This window comes from Bos mutus, chromosome 1 (genome assembly GCF_027580195.1).
Source record: "Bos mutus isolate GX-2022 chromosome 1, NWIPB_WYAK_1.1, whole genome shotgun sequence".
Classification (NCBI taxonomy): domain Eukaryota; kingdom Metazoa; phylum Chordata; class Mammalia; order Artiodactyla; family Bovidae; genus Bos; species Bos mutus.
The window spans coordinates 55,503,695-55,522,108 of NC_091617.1; the positions used below are offsets into that span (position 1 = coordinate 55,503,695).

Sequence of the window (18,414 nt, forward strand, 5' to 3'; positions counted from 1 at the left end):
GCAGTCCATGGGGTCGCTAGAGTTGAACACAACTGAGCGACTTCCCTTTCACTTTTCACTTTCATACATTGGAGAAGGAAATGGCAACCCACTCCAGTGTTCTTGCCTGGAGAATCCCAGGGACGGGGGAGCCTGGTGGGCTGCCGTCTATGGGGTCGCACAGAGTCGGACACGACTGAAGCGACTTAGCAGCAGCAGCAGCAGCAAGATTCTTTCTAAATCCAATACTCCATGTTCTACATGTCACCTTTTTTAAGTATAGTGGCACATTTAAACATATGAAAGTAAATTCCTATGACAGTTTGGAAATTTTGTTTTCAAAATAGGTTATCGAACTCCATCATCAACAGCCCATGTAGATGTGAGCACATCAACTTCAAACGTCATCCCTCCAAGTGTTCAAAGTGAGTAGCAAGACTCCTCATGTGACTCCAAAGAGACAATACAACCACAGATTTTATTGCAGCTATAATATTGAGGTTTGGGGGAAAACTGCATTTTTCATTTTATGTTTATATTTTGCTTTTGAGTTACTCTGTGGGAAATTGTAATCCAGTGACTATATATTGATGTGACAATTACTATAATCTTAAAAATATGGATTGGTGATTTGTTATTCCATTGTACCTGTCATTTGTCATGGGATTTTTAGAGTAATATTAAAGTAATCTTGAGAGTACTCCCGGTGATCTGAGTTGGTGACAAGAAGAGAAAAAAAAAGAAAATCTCTGCTTTCTTTGGGCATTAAACATAAACTACAGACTTTAGCTTAACACAAGCCAGCTAGCGTTCTCTGTGTCAGGAAGCATTATTTTCAATTTCAGATTTCCCTGAAGTCATACAGACTAAAAATTCAGCACATCAAAGTAAAATTAAATTACAACGTTATTAGAAAATAGAATTGTGAAATTTTTGTCTTTCAGCCAGTAATTCCGATGTGCCTACCCGAGGCTTCAACTACTCCTGGACTTCCAGTGGGAAAGACGCCAAACACTGTGAGTGAAATGTGAGTCCCTGGAGTCCTCCGGGCCTCACTCATTTATCCAATACATATACTGAACAACTACTGTGTGCTTTGTTTATGATCACATTAACAAATGTTTACAAGGCATCGACCATATTTAAAGCATTGTTGTGGATGCTGGGGATATCTGTAAGCAAAACAGGTCTAAGTTCCACAATCGGGTGGATGAGAGACAGACAAATAATGAAAAGTGATATGGAGAAAACGAAGCAGAGAAGGGAGACAGAGAGAACCAAGAGCGAGGGGGCAGTGCCCTTCTAGTTAAGGTGGTCTTGGAAGGCCCTCCTGAGCAAAGTGACATCTGAATAAAGTGGAGATGAAAAAGCAAACTATGAGTAGATCTGGGGGAAAAGAGAACTCTCTAGAATGTGCATATCACTAGAAAAAGGAAAAAAAAGAAGCTCAGTGTGAAGCACAAAAATAGTTTGTTACTTGCCATGTGACCAAGTAGCAACGGGGTCTGTTGATGCTGCCTTAGCAGGTATTGACAGGGTCTAAAAAGGAAATACACTGCCTGTTAGTGGTCAAGACGAAGATGAGTGTGGTCTTAAGTGGCAAAGGATGTGGCTGAAGCAAAGAGAAGTGAAGCCCCTGGGTACCACAGGTTCAGGACTCCGAATTTAATTCCTGGGCGCTTTGCCACAGAGTAAATGTGCGTGTGCCTTTTAAAAAGCATTTAAATTATACATTGAAAACCTCCAAACATCTTTTATACCCACTGACTCAGTCATCTCACTGATGGGAACTTGTCCTTAGGAAATAAATCAAAGAGGAAAAAGGAACCTATATAATATTTATCTTTGAGCATTATTTATCTTTTTTATGGACTTCAGGCTTCCCAGGTGGCTCAGTGGCAAAGAATCTGCCTGCTGATACAGGAGATGAAAGAGACACAAGTTTGACCCCTGTGTTGGGAAGATCCCCTGGAGTAGGAAATGGCAACCCACTCCAGTCTTCTTGCCTGGAAAAGTCAATGGACAGGAGCCTGGCATGCTATAGTCCATGGGATCACAATGCATCGGACACGACTGAGTGACTGAGCTTGAGCTCGATGGAGCTCAGGTTCACAAATTTAGGTTAATCATAATCTTCAGTTCATGATACTTTCATCATTAGTCTAGGCATGACCCTCTGTAATTGAATGTAATATATATCTCTCAACAAATATGTTGATAATATAACAGACACCTGTGAACATAGTACCCAAATACAAGAATGGAAAGGAAGAGAGAGACCACACAGGAGAGGAGAAAAAGCACACAAAGAGATCACAGGCAGCATGACCGTGATGTATGTCAAAGGTGGTGTCCAGAGTGCTGTGCAGACACCATTCAGCAAGTGGACCCAGGAATGCTGATTTTTTTAATAAGAAAAACACATTAAAATGTACCCCCACCATGTACATTACACAAAAATAAACTCCATATAGTTTAAAATATTTATGTCAAAAAGCCAAATATTAAAACATGTAATAAAATCAGGGTGATTTCCTTCCCAGCTTCGGGCTAGGGAAGGGCAGAGGAAAGAAGAGACACTAGACATAAAAATGACTGAAAAATTAAATTAAGAAAATTCTTTTCCTTACGACTCCTTCAAGAAAGTTTTTAAAAAGGCAAGCTGTAATCTGGGAGAAGATATTTGCCACATGTTTGAAAAAGGATCAAAAATATATAGTTGACAAAGGATCAAAACTTTAAATCAAGAATATATAAAGAACGTCTACAAAGCAGTTTTTTAAAAGACAAAAAGCAGTAGGAAATGAGCAAATAGGTACATCACAGAAGGCAACATCTAAGTAGCCAGAAAACATTTAGAGATTCTAAGCCTCTCTAACAATCAGGACATGCCAGTGAAGACTAAAGTCAGAAAGTTATTTTATACATAACCAATTTGCAAAAATGAACAAGTCTAAAATTGCCGAGAGTTGTATAGGATGCAGATCAATGAAATTTGTTATATGTTGCTGGTGAGAGTATTAATTATTACCATCTCTTTCCACTACTTAGGCATTATTTTTTATAGCTAAAGAGTTTTATACCAGACAATCCAACACTTCTACTTCAAGTATTAGTCACTCAGTCATGTTTCAGCCCCATGTACCATAGCCCACCAGGCTCCTGTGTCCATGGGATTCTCCAGGCAGGAATCCTAGAGTGGGTAGCCATTCCCTTCTCCAGGGAATCTTCCTGACCTAGGGATGGAACCCACGTCTGCTGCACTGCAGGCAGATTCTTAACCAGGGAAGCCCACTCCTATATAAATACCCTCCCCCAAAAATAAACTATTACATGTGTCCAGGAGATTTGTATACAAATGTTGGTGAGGGGAACACTGCTTATAATAACAACAAAAAATAAAACTGTAAATAATCTATAGTTAGGAGTGTAGATAAGTAAGTTGTAATATAATCATAAAATACTATGCAACAATGAAAAATGAGTGAATGTCAGTCACATATGGCAGCGTGAATGAATTCTATTAGCACTATGTTGAATCAAAAAAGTAAATGCCAAGTGACAGTATATGGAATGATAAATTCAAGTAAAATTTATTTTTTAAATTTAAAAAGTTTTTTTTCAATTTGTTTTGAAATATAGTTGATTCACAATGTTGTGTTAGCTTCAAGTGTACAGCAAAGTAATTCAGTTATACATATACATAAATATATGTTCTTTTTTTACATTCTCTCTCACTGTAGGTTATTACAAAATATTGAGTATAGTTTCCTCTGCTATACAGTAGGTCCTTTGTTGATTATCTATTTTATATATAGTAATGTGTATTTTAATCCCAATCTAATTTACCCCTTCCCTGTCCTCCCCTTTGGTAACCATAAGTTTCTATGTCTGTGAGTCTATTTCTGTTTTGTAAATAAGTTCATTTGTATCATTCTTTTAATTCCACATAAAAGTAATATAATATGATGTTTGTCTTTCTCTGCCTAGCTTACTTCGCTTAGTGTGATACTATTTAGGTTTAAAACAAGTATTAATATAACCAAATAGTATATGGCTTAGATTTAATATTTGATAAAAATTTAAAATATGTAGACAATATTCAGACAATGTTTGCTTTTGAATGGACATACAAAAGATAGGAGAGGGAGTAAACATTTATAATGTTATTTATATAATTCCAAAATCTGTGTATGAGTTGGAGAATTATTAAGGAAAAATATGTTCAATAATAAGAGAATGTGGAATAGGATGAGATAACAACTCAATGAATATTATGAAGCCAAACAAAACAATAGCCAGTATGTACTACAGTGAGAAGAAATGATCTGCTTAATTGGAGGTTTTGAATTTTTCACTTATTGCTTTATTTAAATTATTACATTAGCATCTGTGCCCATACTAAAATCCTCTTCATCCAGTGCATCACAACAGTATGCAGTACAGAGACCACCCAAGGTACTTTTTGCCCTAGAAACTAGAAAATTGAAAGGGTCTTATTTGAAAGTGCTTCCTAATTTACACAGGAATATTTTTATTCTTTTTAATAGAGTTCATAATGAAATAAACTATTGTAATCCTTCACAGTTTCTCTCCTTCCCCACTTGAAAACTTCATTTATCCTTAGACATCTGTTTATCATTCTTATCATAAAAATAGCCTTAGAAATTGTGAACTCTAGGAAGGGACTCTAAAACCCAGCAAACAATTTTTTCCTGGCAGGGAAAACTGCCTTCTTACTTATGCAAGAAGATCTTGTTAACTGGTTGCCATTTTTCATCTATAAGCTTAGAGAAAAAATTCCCTGCAGCGAGTTGCTGTATTTATAATCATTCACAAAAACACATTAGGGTCCAACAAGTTAATATTGATTGCTCACTCCCAAACTGTTTTTGAAACATGTTTTTACTCCTTGGATTGGACTGTAATATGACATCTAATATTAGATGATGCATTTGGCAAGATTCGTGGCAGGCATTGGTAATGGGAATTTTTTCTTTCAATATGTTTATTTCAATTGATTTATGAAATGCTCAGAGGCAGAAAAAGAATGATAATGGATAGATTTCTAGTGAAATAAACCCACTAGCAGTGTTTCTAGGGCCCTTGCTCTTTGTGAACACATTCTATGAGATATTTGCTTATACATACACTTTGTATAGTTCATATATATTAAATGCCACTAGAAGATTCTGAGCACATTGCATTTGCACTAATCTCATACTTGTTTTAATATATTCTTTTGTTGTTATTTTGTTATTTATTAACTTGAAGAGGTCTAAACTGGAAATCAAGAATGTTAGAATCTTTATCCCAGTTCCTGCAGTCTAGAAGAGGAATGCATATTTTAGTGTAACCATCTATGAAATGGGGATACCAAAACTGACCTTCTAAATACCCGAAGTGTATGACCTTAATAATGTCCTGGGACATATTTTCATCCTGACACTCAGGTGATCAGGCCATGGAGCAGAAAATTGAAGCTTACTTTTTTTTTTCCCCCTGGGTTTTCCAGTCATCCATCTGTCCCAGTGGAGCCTGAAGCCACTCTGAAATCAGTCTGTCTCAGACAAGCAGAAAAATGATATGAGTCTCCATGAGTCCTTAAACACTCCAATTTACCCATCATCAAATCATCAAGTTTATTTATGCATGCGCACATACACACACAAGCCTCAGGATACCTCTTATTGCTCTCACATGAGGTCTTCATTCTGTTCTTTGAACCTGGCATCCCTTATTCTTCAAATTTTACATACTCTTCTTAACTCTTTTTATTTTAAATTTATTTGTAAATAGAAATATAATTGTTTTACAGAATTGTGTTAGTTCTGCCAAACATCAACATGAATTAGCCATAGCTCTTCTTAACTCTTACAATTGTACTGCTTATCCTGCCCCTGGTCCTGGCTATTTCTCCTCAGACTCCTGGTAATAATTTCATGAGAATCCCTCTCCTTTTTATAGGCAGAGTGTGATATAAAAGCTGGAACTAAGGAGCTGAGGATCAATGGGAGGGACCCAGCAAAGCCAGGACCTACAACAATGCTAGGTCCTATCGCAGGCTGCACCAGGATCTCTTCAGCCCCTCTGTTCCCTGTTGGTCAGGATGCTGACTCTTTGAGTAATAAACTCACCATTCTTACCCTCAAATTCTAAAAATCTTACATGCCTCAGGTCACATCTCTTTCCATTTTCTCTTCTCTAAAACACTGTTCTGCTCCTGTTCTGTCACCTAATTCCTCATTAAATCAGCCTCAAATTATAGATTTATTCCTCTGATTTAAAATTCTCTCCTTCGTTAAAATACCATGGGGATTCCATGGATTTCTACACTGTTAGTACACAAGCCCCACACTTCCAAAGCTTGTGAGTATCATGTTTGTTTTGTGGTCAGGAAGAGCATAAGGGTCCCATTTATAGATTAAGTGATCATGGCAAGAGTGGACAGTAAGTATCTGGTGCCCATTGCATCTGATGGAAGGGGTGATGCTGACCCAGTACCTTGAAGAAAAAGATAGGGCAGAAGACCAAGATCAGTGAGGTCTGTATGTCATAGCCTTGATTCTGTGGCTATTGCTTGCCACCCTATGCCTTTGCTCTAAGGACAAAAGTAAGGGCAGAAGTCAGAATGTCTTAAGGAAGATTGGTTACCCAGTAGAAAGTCTGTACATATAAAAATTATGCCAGAATTTTAGAGAAGTTCACGTTGCCTCAAGAACCCCAAAAGAGTAACAGAAATTATCTGTGATGTTGTCAAAAGAGGGTCCGCTAAACCAGATAATCTTGGGCTTTAATATGACACAAAATAGATCTTCCTGCAAAGGGAAAGATGCCTAACATGTCATAATATTATTGAGAACTGTAAGCTGGTTACAGATGAATGTCAAAAAATGTTATTGCAACTCAAGGAAAAAGACAATACTATCAAAGTTGATCTTGTTTTTACTATAGAAGAGAAGTACCCTTTTATGATAGAATGGTATGCTAAGTAACGTAGTCTCCTTGTCAAATAATGTTTATTTTATCAAAAGCTAAATTTAAAAGAACTGTGGAAGAAACTGATGCTATGCTGAAGGAAGGATATAAAAATTTATTTGAGAAACTCAGATTGCTGGGAGAAATATCAATAACCTCAGATATGCAGATGACACCACCCTTATGGCAGAAAGTGAAGAGGAACTCAAAAGCCTCTTGATGAAAGTGAAAGTGGAGAGTGAAAAAGTTGGCTTAAAGCTCAACATTCAGAAAACGAAGATCATGGCATCCGGTCCCACCACTTCATGGGAAATAGATGGGGAAACAGTGGAAACAGTGTCAGACTTTATTTTTCTGGGCTCCAAAATCACTACAGATGGTGACTGCAGCCATGAAATTAAAAGACGCTTCCTCCTTGGAAGGAAAGTTATGACCAACCTAGATAGCATATTCAAAAGCAGAGACATTACTTTGCCAACAAAGGTCTGTCTAGTCAAGGCTATGGTTTTTCCTGTGGTTATGTATGGATGTGAGAGTTGGACTGTGAAGAAGGCTGAGTGCCGAAGAATTCATGCCTTTGAACTGTGGTGTTGGAGAAGACTCTTGAGAGTCCCTTGGACTGCAAGGAGATCCAACCAGTCCATTCTGAAGGAGATCAGCCCTGGGATCTCTTTGGAAGGAATGATGCTAAAGCTGAAACTCCAGTACTTTGGCCACCTCATGAGAAGAGTTGACTCATTGGAAAAGACTCTGATGCTGGGAGGGATTGGGGGCAGGAGGAGAAGGGGACGACAGAGGATGAGATGGCTGGATGGCATCACTGACTCGATGGCCGTGAGTCTGGGTGAACTCCAGGAGTTGGTGATGGACAGGGAGGCCTGGTGTGCTGCGATTCATGGGGTCACAAAGAGTCGGACACAACTGAGCAACTGATCTGATCTGAACAACACAGTATCCCTATGTTCATATTTTTGGTTGATAATGGTGATGTACGAGAGGACATTATCCATCGAGCTCATGTTTATCATCCAAATGTCAAAGTAGCGTTCATTCTTAGATGTAGATGAAAATGTTCCCAAAGGACTTAAAGGAGAATTAACTTATATATTTAACAAATGAGATGATACCTCGAGAACACAGAATATTTCAATCAGTTAGAAAACAACAGTAATTTAACTCTGCTGAGAGATACCCAAGGAGACTTAAGGACGGCAGATGGAGTGTAGCCAGTGTTTAACACATCCTAAAAATGGATATCTAAATATACATTAGTTGAGCTTTTAGAAAAACTATTCTTTAGTGAAAGATAAATCACTGGAAATGGCCAGCTCTGTCTTACTGAGGATTCTGTAAACAGGCATTCTGCAGGAAGACCTCTCTCCTGTGGAAGCAGCTGATACAAGATCTGCTATCTCTTCATCTTGCTCAAAGACTCAACTATGATACATTCTTGTTCCTGAAGTTTTTCCTTTACATTACTTATATATTGTCAGACATGTTAAATCTATCAACTGGAAACTCCTCTTTTTCACCTCTTTCAACAGTTTCCATACACAATGGAGTATTACTCAGCCATTGAAAAGAATACATTTGAATCAGTTCTAATGAGATGGATGAAACTGGAACCTATTATACAGAGTGAAGTAAGCCAGAAAGAAAAACACCAATACAGTATACTAACGCATATATATGGAATTTAGAAAGATGGTAACAATAACCCTGTGTACGAGACAGCAAAAGAGACACTGATGTATAGATCAATCTTATGGACTCTGTGGGAGAGGGAGAGGGTGGGGAGATTTGGGAGAATGGCATTGAAACATGTATAATATCATGTATGAAACGAGTCGCCAGTCCAGGTTTGATGCACGATACTGGATGCTTGGGGCTGGTGCACTGGGATGACCCTGAGGGAGGGTATGGGGAGGGAGGAGGGAGGAGGGTTCAGGATGGGGAACACAGGTATACCTGTGCGGATTCATTTCAATATTTGGCAAAACTAATACAATATTGTAAAGTTTAACAATAAAATAAAATAAAATAAAAGTTTCCACTTTTTTTTAACAGATTTTGAAAAATCTCAGACAAAATCAGAAAAATAACTCCCTAGGTTTCCAAAGTGTATTTTTTATAGCTCAATTTTTTATTTATTATTTTTAATTGAAAGATAATTTCTTTGCAGTGTTACATTCGTTTCTACCAAATGTCAACATGAATCAGCCAGAGGTTTACCCATGCCCCTTCCCACTTAAACATCCTGTAGTTCAATTTTATTGCACATTTTTTGAGATCTTTTTATACTTGCAAAGTTTTCAGAAGGCCAAAAGGAAGTTTTATAAAATGGTCAAATAATTTACATCATTTTAAATATTGCCATTTTTGCAAGTTGGATGTATCATGCTAATGATACTAACATCTCCTGAAATTGTATTATGCTTGGTTCTTTTGTTTGGAGAAAATCAATATTGATTTTACAGAAAGGACTGGCACTCTATTTGATGAAAAAAACTATTGTTGTCCACATGTCACTGATCATTACAAGTGTTCTGTATTGACTTACTGATAATAAACATAAAATAGAAAATCTTTTTTTAAATACCCATTTCTCTCAAAGTGATAGAACTTGTTAAACCATTTGTATCTTAGCATAATTGAATTTATCACATCCTTTCTTGATAGCAGATTTTGAAGAGAAAAGAAGTAGAGGCATTGGGACTTCCTTGTGGTCCAGTGGTTAAGACTCTGCACTTCAAATGCAGGGGTGTGGGTTCATTTCCTTATCAGGGAACTAAGAGCCCACATACCGTGCATTAAAAAGTTAAAGAGAGGAAGAAATAGAGGCATCAAGCCCTAAAAGTAGGAAGTAAAGGAGATTCCATATTAAACAACAACAACAACAAAAAATGCTAGGTTATTCAGAACAAACTGCCTTCTTCATAATTTTACCTAAACCCAGGCTTGGTTCCCGTTTCTTTTTAGTTGATTTTTGCTCATTGTCAATAAACTCCTAACTTAATGGCTTAAACATTAAACCTCAGTGTTAAAAAAGTACCCAGTCCGTTGTCATCTATAGATCTTAGCATTTTGTCTAGAACAAAAAGTAATCCAGATCACATGCACAGGGTCATAGAACTATATTGAAGACAAGAACCTCTCCCTGACCTCAACAAATTCAAAATAGCTATATACAAAATCAGCCTAACCTTGGGGAAAATTCCAAGTGGAGTAGCTATGACAGACTGTCCTGGGAGCAGTCCCCAGAAAGCACTGACTTACAGCTCTACTGAAAGGCCTGGTAACATGCCTTTGTCTGCACCAGCAACTGCCATTGGCAACTAGTGAGAAATCAAGAAAGGGTCAGGCCAACGGGGGTTTTAATGTTTGTTTTATTTTGTTTTGGCTTTGTCTACTTGTTTTGGTCTTGATATGTAAGAAAGCATTCAACTGAGAAAATCACATATGCCAATGTTTTAAATAAATGAGTATAATATCTTTTTACCGATTATAACCATATACTACTGTAGCTATTTTACTTTACATTACATTATAGGCATGTTATCAAATACAGACATGTAGAGACTGCCAAGAAGTGGAACTCTTCTGCCAAAGATGGAGAACTAAATAAAATGAATTGATAGGTCTATTTCAGAAGCCATATGTGCTTCTGGAATTGCTACCATCCATTTAAAGGGGAAGGTTTGCCTCTGAGTGGATCAAAAGGATTCACCCAGCAGCCAGCAAGGCCTGTAACCCACTGCTGCTGCTAAGTCACTTCAATCATGTCTGACTCTGTGCAACCCCATAGATGGCAGCCCACCAGGCTCCCCATCCCTGGGATTCTCCAGGCAAGAACACTGGATTGGGTTGCCATTTCCTTCTCCAATGCATGAAAGTGAAAAGTGAAAGTGAAGTCGCTCAGTCGTGTCTGACTCTTAGCGACCCCATGAACTGCAGCCTTCCAGGCTCCTCCGTCCATGGGATTTTCCAGGCAAGAGTATCGGAGTGGGGTGCCATTGCCTTCTCTGCTGTAACCCAGGGGTCTCATAATTCACTATAGATATGGTTCAGTTTTCATACTCAAACAAGAATGTCATCTTACCCACAAGTACAAATTATTTTGTTCACTCTTGCAAGTTTCACCAAGGTCTTCAAAGTCCTGTTGGCATCTTCTCTTGACTGAGGCTGCCATAACACACGTAGGCTTTCCTTCTCTCTCATTCTTTTAGTTTATCTATGGGACAGACATAGCACACTTTCTGTGGCTGGAGAAACTGCTCCTAGTGTTTTCCCTCCCTTTCTTTTTCCTGCTTTAAATGGCTATAATCATAAAACTTCCCTGTGGTTCAGATGAACCTATTTGCAAGTCAGGGTAGATACCAGACATAGGGAATGGATGTGTGGACATGGGTATGGGGGGTGGGGTGAACTGGGATATTGAGATTAGTGTATGTTCACTGCCATGTGTAAATCAGATAGCTACATACAAAATCAGCCTAACCTTGGGGAACCTGCTATGCAGAGCAGAGAGCACAGCTTGGTGCTCTGTGGTGACCTAGATAGTTGGGATGAGGAATGGAGTGGGAGGGAGATCCAAGAGGGAGGAAATATATGTATACATATAGCTGATTCACTTCGTTGTACAGCAGAAAATAATACAACACTGTAGAGCAACTATATTACAATTTTAAAACAAAAAACTAAACCTTCCTTATTAGACACATCTTCAGCTCTCACTTTATTTTGGGACATTCTGAGGTGTGCTGCAGAGTACTTTGATGAAATTACTTTAAATGTTCATTAATATCCCTTTTTCATAATAATTAGACTCAATTGAAGGTCAAAAAGGGACAATAAATTTTCCAATATCTTCTTCCTTTAGCAGCTCCATGGATGCCCAGTGAAACGAACAGTTCGCCCTCCTCGGGTGCAGGTTCAACACTTCCTGGTGAGCACTTAGAGGAGGGTCTTGAGGGTCAGGGAAGGTATTAGTCGGCTTTATTTGGGAAGAGTTGGAAAAGAACTGATACAAAGCCAATCTCAGGTATTTAAAAGTGCGTCTTGATGGAAATGACAGTGAAGATGAAAATGACAGTGAATGAAGGCAAAATTCTTCTCAGTCACTCAGAAAAGTTAGTCAGAGATAAAGTCATAGATTTGCCTCTATTTTATTTCAAGATGCATTTTGGGACCAAATAAATCCATTAAAATGCATTTTAAGCTTTAATTTTCCATTGTAAAATGGAATGATTTGTTGACACGGATTTGTCTACCCAAATGTTGCACAGGAATTTTTAATAACCTTATCAAACACATTAGAATGGGGAGACCTCTAATAACCTGGGGCACTAGAGATAAACCTCTTCCATGACCCCAGCTTCAGACCTTATCCCATAATCATTTTCTCCTGGAGATTCTTTAGCAGATATTATTTTACTGTATGTGCTGTATTGTTTCTCTTTTTTTTCTTTAAATCCATAGGAAGCTTCACTCCTTTGGTAACTATTAGATCCTAGGATACTAACCTTGCATAAATTGGTCCTTAATAAACTTTACATATAATATTAGTATTTTAGGAGCATTTGAGCCATTCAGATGAGCTCTTTCTAATAGCAAGTGAAGTCCAATCATCATTTTACAACTTTTGACCAGATGGAAATGGTCCTTAGGATTACTTCAGATATTCCCTCTGTATCCCTAGGTGACATCTTCACTAGCACAACCAGAGAATCTTCAGAAGTTCCCACAACTGCCAATGTATCTACTAAAAATAATCACATCACTGGTGAGTCATTTGCCATTTTTAAAAATTTTATGTTTTATTTGCTCTACAAATATTTATTGCATGCCTATCATTTGTCAGGCACTGTGACAGCTGTTGAATATTGAAAACACTGGCTTCCTGAAGAGTATAATCTATTATAGAGGATACACAGTAAATAAATAATCATGCAATTAAATTTATTTGTGACAAATCCTATGATATACTGCAAGATGTTGTCAGAGTCTAACAGAAAGATCTGATTGTAATTGGGGAACTAGAAAGGATTCTCTGGGGATATATTTAAAATAAAATCTGGAATGAGTAGGAATTAGCCAGGTGAAAAGTACTGAGAGATATTTCAGCTTTATGAAAGTATAGTCTGATGGTTGGAACAAAGAGTATTCCTATAATTCAATGAATAAAAGTTTGTCAATGCTAAATATAATCCTTGTTTTTTATCATAAGAGGTCAAGGTTTGCAATAAAGTTATGACCCTCCCAATGCAGATCTTGATTGTAAATTCAAGGCATAATCAACTCTTTATATTCACTTAACTGGTGAACTCTACCTGGGGATTCAATTTATTTCATATTGAAGTTCATATAGCCCTCAGTCACTGGTGCATCATCCATCCTGCACACAGCATGGCAGTGGAGCTACAAACTGACATCCTACCAACATCTTTAACTATTGGTGCCCTAAAGAACTACCTACGACTTCCCTGGTGGCTCAGTGGAAGAATCCACCTGACAATGCAGGAGACACAGGTTCCATTCCTAGTCAATACCCCACACGCCACAGAGCAACGCAGCCTGTGAACCACAATTAGCTGAGCCTGTGCTCTAGAGCTGGGGAGTCGCAACTACTGATTCCCCATAGTGGAATCACCCACATGCTGCAAGTACTGCAGCCTGCAAGCCCTAGAGTCTGTGCTCTGCAGCAAGAGGAGCCACTACAGTGAGAAGCCTGCACATCACAACGAAGAGGAGCCCACGCTCTTTGCAACTAGAGAAAAAAGCCTGTGCAGCAACCAAGACCCAGCGCAGCCAAAATAAATAAATAAAATTATTTAAAAAGGAAAAGAACTACATACTTGAAGAATTGGGGCAAATTGGAGCTCTGCTTTTCCACCAGGACATTGCTGAAGCCAATGGCCTCATTTTCTATATTTGGCTGGGAGAAAATTAGTAAGCATTGATAGAAGATCTATCTAAAACCTGTTGTTCTTTCATTTCTCAGAAACTTTGGAGGTAAAATGTTATAGTCTACCATATTGCCAGTGTAGAATAAGTAAGTCTTGATTTCACTGAAACAGAATTGTGTGTAGTCCTAAATTGATTTCCTGTGTAATTGTTTCTTTTGTGATCGTGATACTCTAGTACTTTGAACTACTGTGAACTCTAGCCCCTGTGCATCAGCGAACCACAGGGTTACTTAGTATAGGACTGTGTGAGCTTCCAGGGTACCGTCAGCATCTGCCTGACAAAACTAAAGTAACACGAGCACCAGGAAGACCTCCAATCCCTGGATATGTGTTGTAAGAGGAAAAATCTTCAGCACTGGTGATCAGTGTTATGACAGAATCGTATGGCTGCCGCCCAAACTATGTAAAATATAAAAAAGATGTGGTAACAAATATTTTAAATCCAGATTTTTGGGCTTGTGTGTGTTTTATTTTTTTGAGACTTCACTTAATGAAAAGCAGTGTAATAAATCTGAAGCAATCAAATGAATTTTAAAAGTCTACACGTGGTTTATAATCTATTTAAAATAATGAAAATATTCTTTTATTAATAATAAAAAAGCAAAAATGTGCTTTTGCCCAAATGATTTCTGTAATCTGAAGAGCTAAAGATCTATCTATAACGTATAAGGAATTTCACTGTAGTGTTATTAGAAATAAGAAAAGCCTGGAAACAATTTAACCATCCAACATTAAGGCCAATTAAATAACCTACAGTAGATCCACACACTGGAGAACCATCCAGTCATTTAATCAAATGAGGTAAACTTCTATGCACTTCTGTGAAAAACATTCCACAATTTTTGTTTGAGAAAGAAACCAAGAACAGAGCAGTATGTACAGTATGCCCCCATTTGTAATATGAAAGGATATATATTCACGGTACCTATATTTGCTTATATTTGCATTAAAATTTTCTGATAGGAATTAACTATTAAATAGTTAACATAATTGACTATTAAAAATTATAACCTGTAGTGTGGGTAGCTGGCATTTGAAGAATTAAGGATACTTCCTTTTCATTGTAGTTTATATTTCTGTACTGTTTGAATTTTTAACATGAGCATAAAACACTTTTTAAAAGGAAAAAATTAAGTAACTATACAATTATAAACATTCCCTTTTATTTTCTGCCAGGCAGAACCAGACAATCTTATTTCCTAAGAGAGTTCATTTACTTAATTTTTCCTTCATGTTACAGAAAAAGTAAGACAGTCCAGAATATTGTATTTATATTGCCTCTTGCCTTCTCAGCTTCGTACTTTCAGACCTTTAGAATGTTATAATGCCTTTTACTTTTTATTCCTCCTCCTAACACACTAATATTTCATAAAGCATTTTAATGACTTCTTAAAGAAAAAGAATTTAAAGATAGACCAGTATTTCACACATAAAACTTTTACTTTACTGGAGTGAATTTGGAAAACAAATTTACAGATTAGCAGTTTTATGTGTTCATTCTTTTTTAAATTTTTTATTTTATATCAGAGTATAGCCAATTAACAATGTGATAGTTTCAGGTGGACAGAAAAGGGATTCAGCCATACATTCAGCCATACCACACAGGTGTCCACTCTCCCCCAAACTCCTTTCCTCTTATAAATCACATTTCATTGGCCACCCTGTGCCAGGAATTGTCCAGGGCCTTGAGAAAGTGAAAGAAAAGAAAAGATTAGGTCTGGAACATTCTAACAAGAAAGGCATTCATGTAAAAAAAAAAAAAAGAAATGCAAGTGTATAAGTGCAAAAACAATATGAGAACAAGTCATAGAAATGATCCCAGAGCACGATTGTGATCAATGAACACCCCATGGCCCTTGGAAATGCATGTTGCAGGTAAGCAAACTAATTCAATTCATCCTGCTTCCCAGTTGCCAAACTTTGGCATTAAAGTTCATCTCTCTTTATGCCCTTTTCAGGTACTGTGATCAGTAAGCCCAAAGATGGAATGTCCTGGCCGGTGATTGTGGCAGCTTTGCTCCTCTCCTGTTTCATATTGTTTGGTCTTGGAGTGAGAAAATGGTGTCAGTACCAAAAAGAAATGTGAGTACAGTATGGAGACATGCAGGAGCAGTTACTTTTTTCAGCAGAAAATATTCACTCAACACTTTAAATATCATTCCTAGATAGTAGTGTTTCTCTCCTATGTAACTGAGGAAATAAGGCTTAGAGAAGCTCAGAGAGGCTGCCCAGCTTGCCCAGTACCACACAGTTGGAATGAGATGCACTTCAGACTTGGTGCCCCTCTACCTGTTCAGACTGAAGCACTCACTGGACGGAACATCAGTGGGCATGAAATGAGAATGGAGGCTCACATCGCCTCAAAACTGAAACTGATTTTTCTTTTTAATCTTCATTATTCTTTTCATTTTCATGCATCTCTGAACTGCCCGGGCCCAGGTGAGCCTAGATACTGAAGTGTGAAATTGAGTAAGAAAGGTAATTTTAAGAAATTTCCAGCTGCTTTTCAGCAAAATGGGCTTTTACTGCCCTTATCCTTTCTCCCCATGGGGAAAAGAAAGCAGTCTTTTTGTTTTATTGAAATAGTTTCCAGAACTCTCCTCCCTCCACTGAGAAGTCTGAAATGGCGTGGAAGGTTAAGGCTCACTTTTCTGACTTGGCTGTTTTGGATCGGTCTGGTTCAGGCCATGCTTAGAGGAGATCTTCAGAATACACAAAGTTGATCCTCCACATATCTTAGTACTGCTGTCTCAGATAATATTGACTGTGTGGCCTGCCTTCTACTTAGTGTATCCTTGAAGACTCTAGCCACGTGCAGGGGATGTTTCGTGGTGAATAAAACACCAAACCACGAATCAGAAATTCTGGACTTTTGTCCAGGTACTACACTTTGGCCACCATGTGACCTTAAGAAATTCCTAATTCCCCAGAAAAAAACAGAATTGCAAATTTCTAAGAATGCTATCCACCTTTTGATATATATTGTCACCACTAAAGCACCAGAAAACCAGGTAATAGGTGTTGGGGATTTTTATATTAAAATGAGAAAACGGGAATCTGAAAATCTGAATTGATTTTTTTGTTGTTGTTCTATATTCAAATGTCTGTGTTATATAGAGATGAAAAACAACCCCCCTCTGTTTTTCTCAGTCTCTCTCCTTCTCTCTCCCTCTAAGGAAAAATTAAGGTACTGTGGATTGATAGACAAGGAGTAGAGGTTTTTGAGTCTGCCCACAAATATGCCTCTATTTCCTGATAGCAAGAAAGCTGGAGCATTTGTACAGCTAAATCCCACACTCATCTTATGCTTATGTACTTTAGACAAAGAGATGAATTGTGCAAACATAGACCAGTACTTTCTTTATACAGAGATGACTCTAAGAGTGTTCCCTGATACAAACAGAAAGGATGCGGGTGCCATCCATCAACTCAGGGACTCAGGCAAGTTCATTTCCCACCCCCAACCTTCCCCCTGGTTCACACACAATGAGTGTGGTGAGGGCTGGGGGTAAGGTTAGCAAAGGGACTCAGAAAAACTGCCATCTTTGGTTCCAGAATCTGAAAATTTTTTCTCTGGAGGAATGCTTTAACCTACATAAGAGAAACACTTCCGCTATTAGGAGGCAGTTGCCATGGAGAGTGTAAGCTCTGTTTAAAAGGCTTGACTTGCTGGTCTGTTCCTCTTAAGCAAGTTGCTTAAAACCTCTGAGCCTCAGTTTTATCTGTGGAATGGTGGCAATAATACTCAATTCCTAAATGCAAATTATATAACTCTATGATAAAAAATGGTTTACAAATTATAAAATATCACAAAAATATTAATTAATGATACTAACAGGACTAGCAAGCAGGTTATGCCAGGGGAAAAAAAGAGAGCCAGGGAAGCATGCCTCTTTCACTTTCTCTTTTCCCTTCTAAAAATATATTATGCATACATACATTACCCCTAACCTTCTTAGCCTTGAATGAGCAATGTTTTGTTCCTAGCATGCAAAGACCTCCACCTTTCAAGCCACCTCCACCTCCCATCAAGTACACCTGCATTCAGGAGTCCATTGGAAGTGATCTGCCTTGTCATGAGCTGGAGACACTCTAGTCCTCTGAGGCTTTGACACACAAAATTCTGCTAGAATCCTGTCGAAAAAGTAGATGTTGTGCTTTATTAATATAATCGCCCTCTAGCCAAGCCTCTTCTGCAGCTGAAATGGATATCAGAAGTGTATGACCTGTTTTCCCAAAAGCTGATCCTCTTTAATCTGCATATGCCAGAAATTTAAACAAGACTGAGAGGCGATGTGAAGCGTTCCACCAGTGCAGTCTACAAGGATTTTCTTGCTTATGTAAGAAGTGTAAATTAGGCTGCTGCATTAAAAAAAAGAAAAAGAAAAAAAAATGCTTGCAGTGTTTTATTTTTCACTTTTAATTCCCTGAGGTGATGACAAGGGTTTTAAACTTATGTCCATACCAGATCTGCTCTTTGGGGCATCTGCCA

At 37.9% G+C, this 18,414-nt stretch overlaps 1 protein-coding gene and 1 pseudogene across 2 annotated transcripts in view; both read left to right on the forward strand.

The window, feature by feature from the left end:
- Positions 1-18,294, forward strand: part of CD96 (CD96 molecule) — a 96,467-nt gene extending 78,173 nt beyond the window's left edge. The window contains exons 9-14 of one of the 2 annotated variants that reach the window (XM_005902225.3): positions 327-404; positions 924-995; positions 11,837-11,902; positions 12,656-12,739; positions 15,881-16,004; positions 17,910-18,294. In XM_005902225.3, coding sequence (XP_005902287.1) covers positions 327-404; positions 924-995; positions 11,837-11,902; positions 12,656-12,739; positions 15,881-16,004; positions 17,910-18,018 — 533 coding nt within the window. In that variant the 3' untranslated portion in view covers positions 18,019-18,294. The remainder of the gene's footprint in view (positions 1-326; positions 405-923; positions 996-11,836; positions 11,903-12,655; positions 12,740-15,880; positions 16,005-17,909) is intronic. The other variant, XM_070368968.1, reaches the window with a different exon arrangement.
- On the forward strand, positions 2,304-8,229 carry LOC102266485 (cytosolic 5'-nucleotidase 3A-like; annotated as a pseudogene).
- Positions 18,295-18,414: the final 120 nt, after the last annotated feature.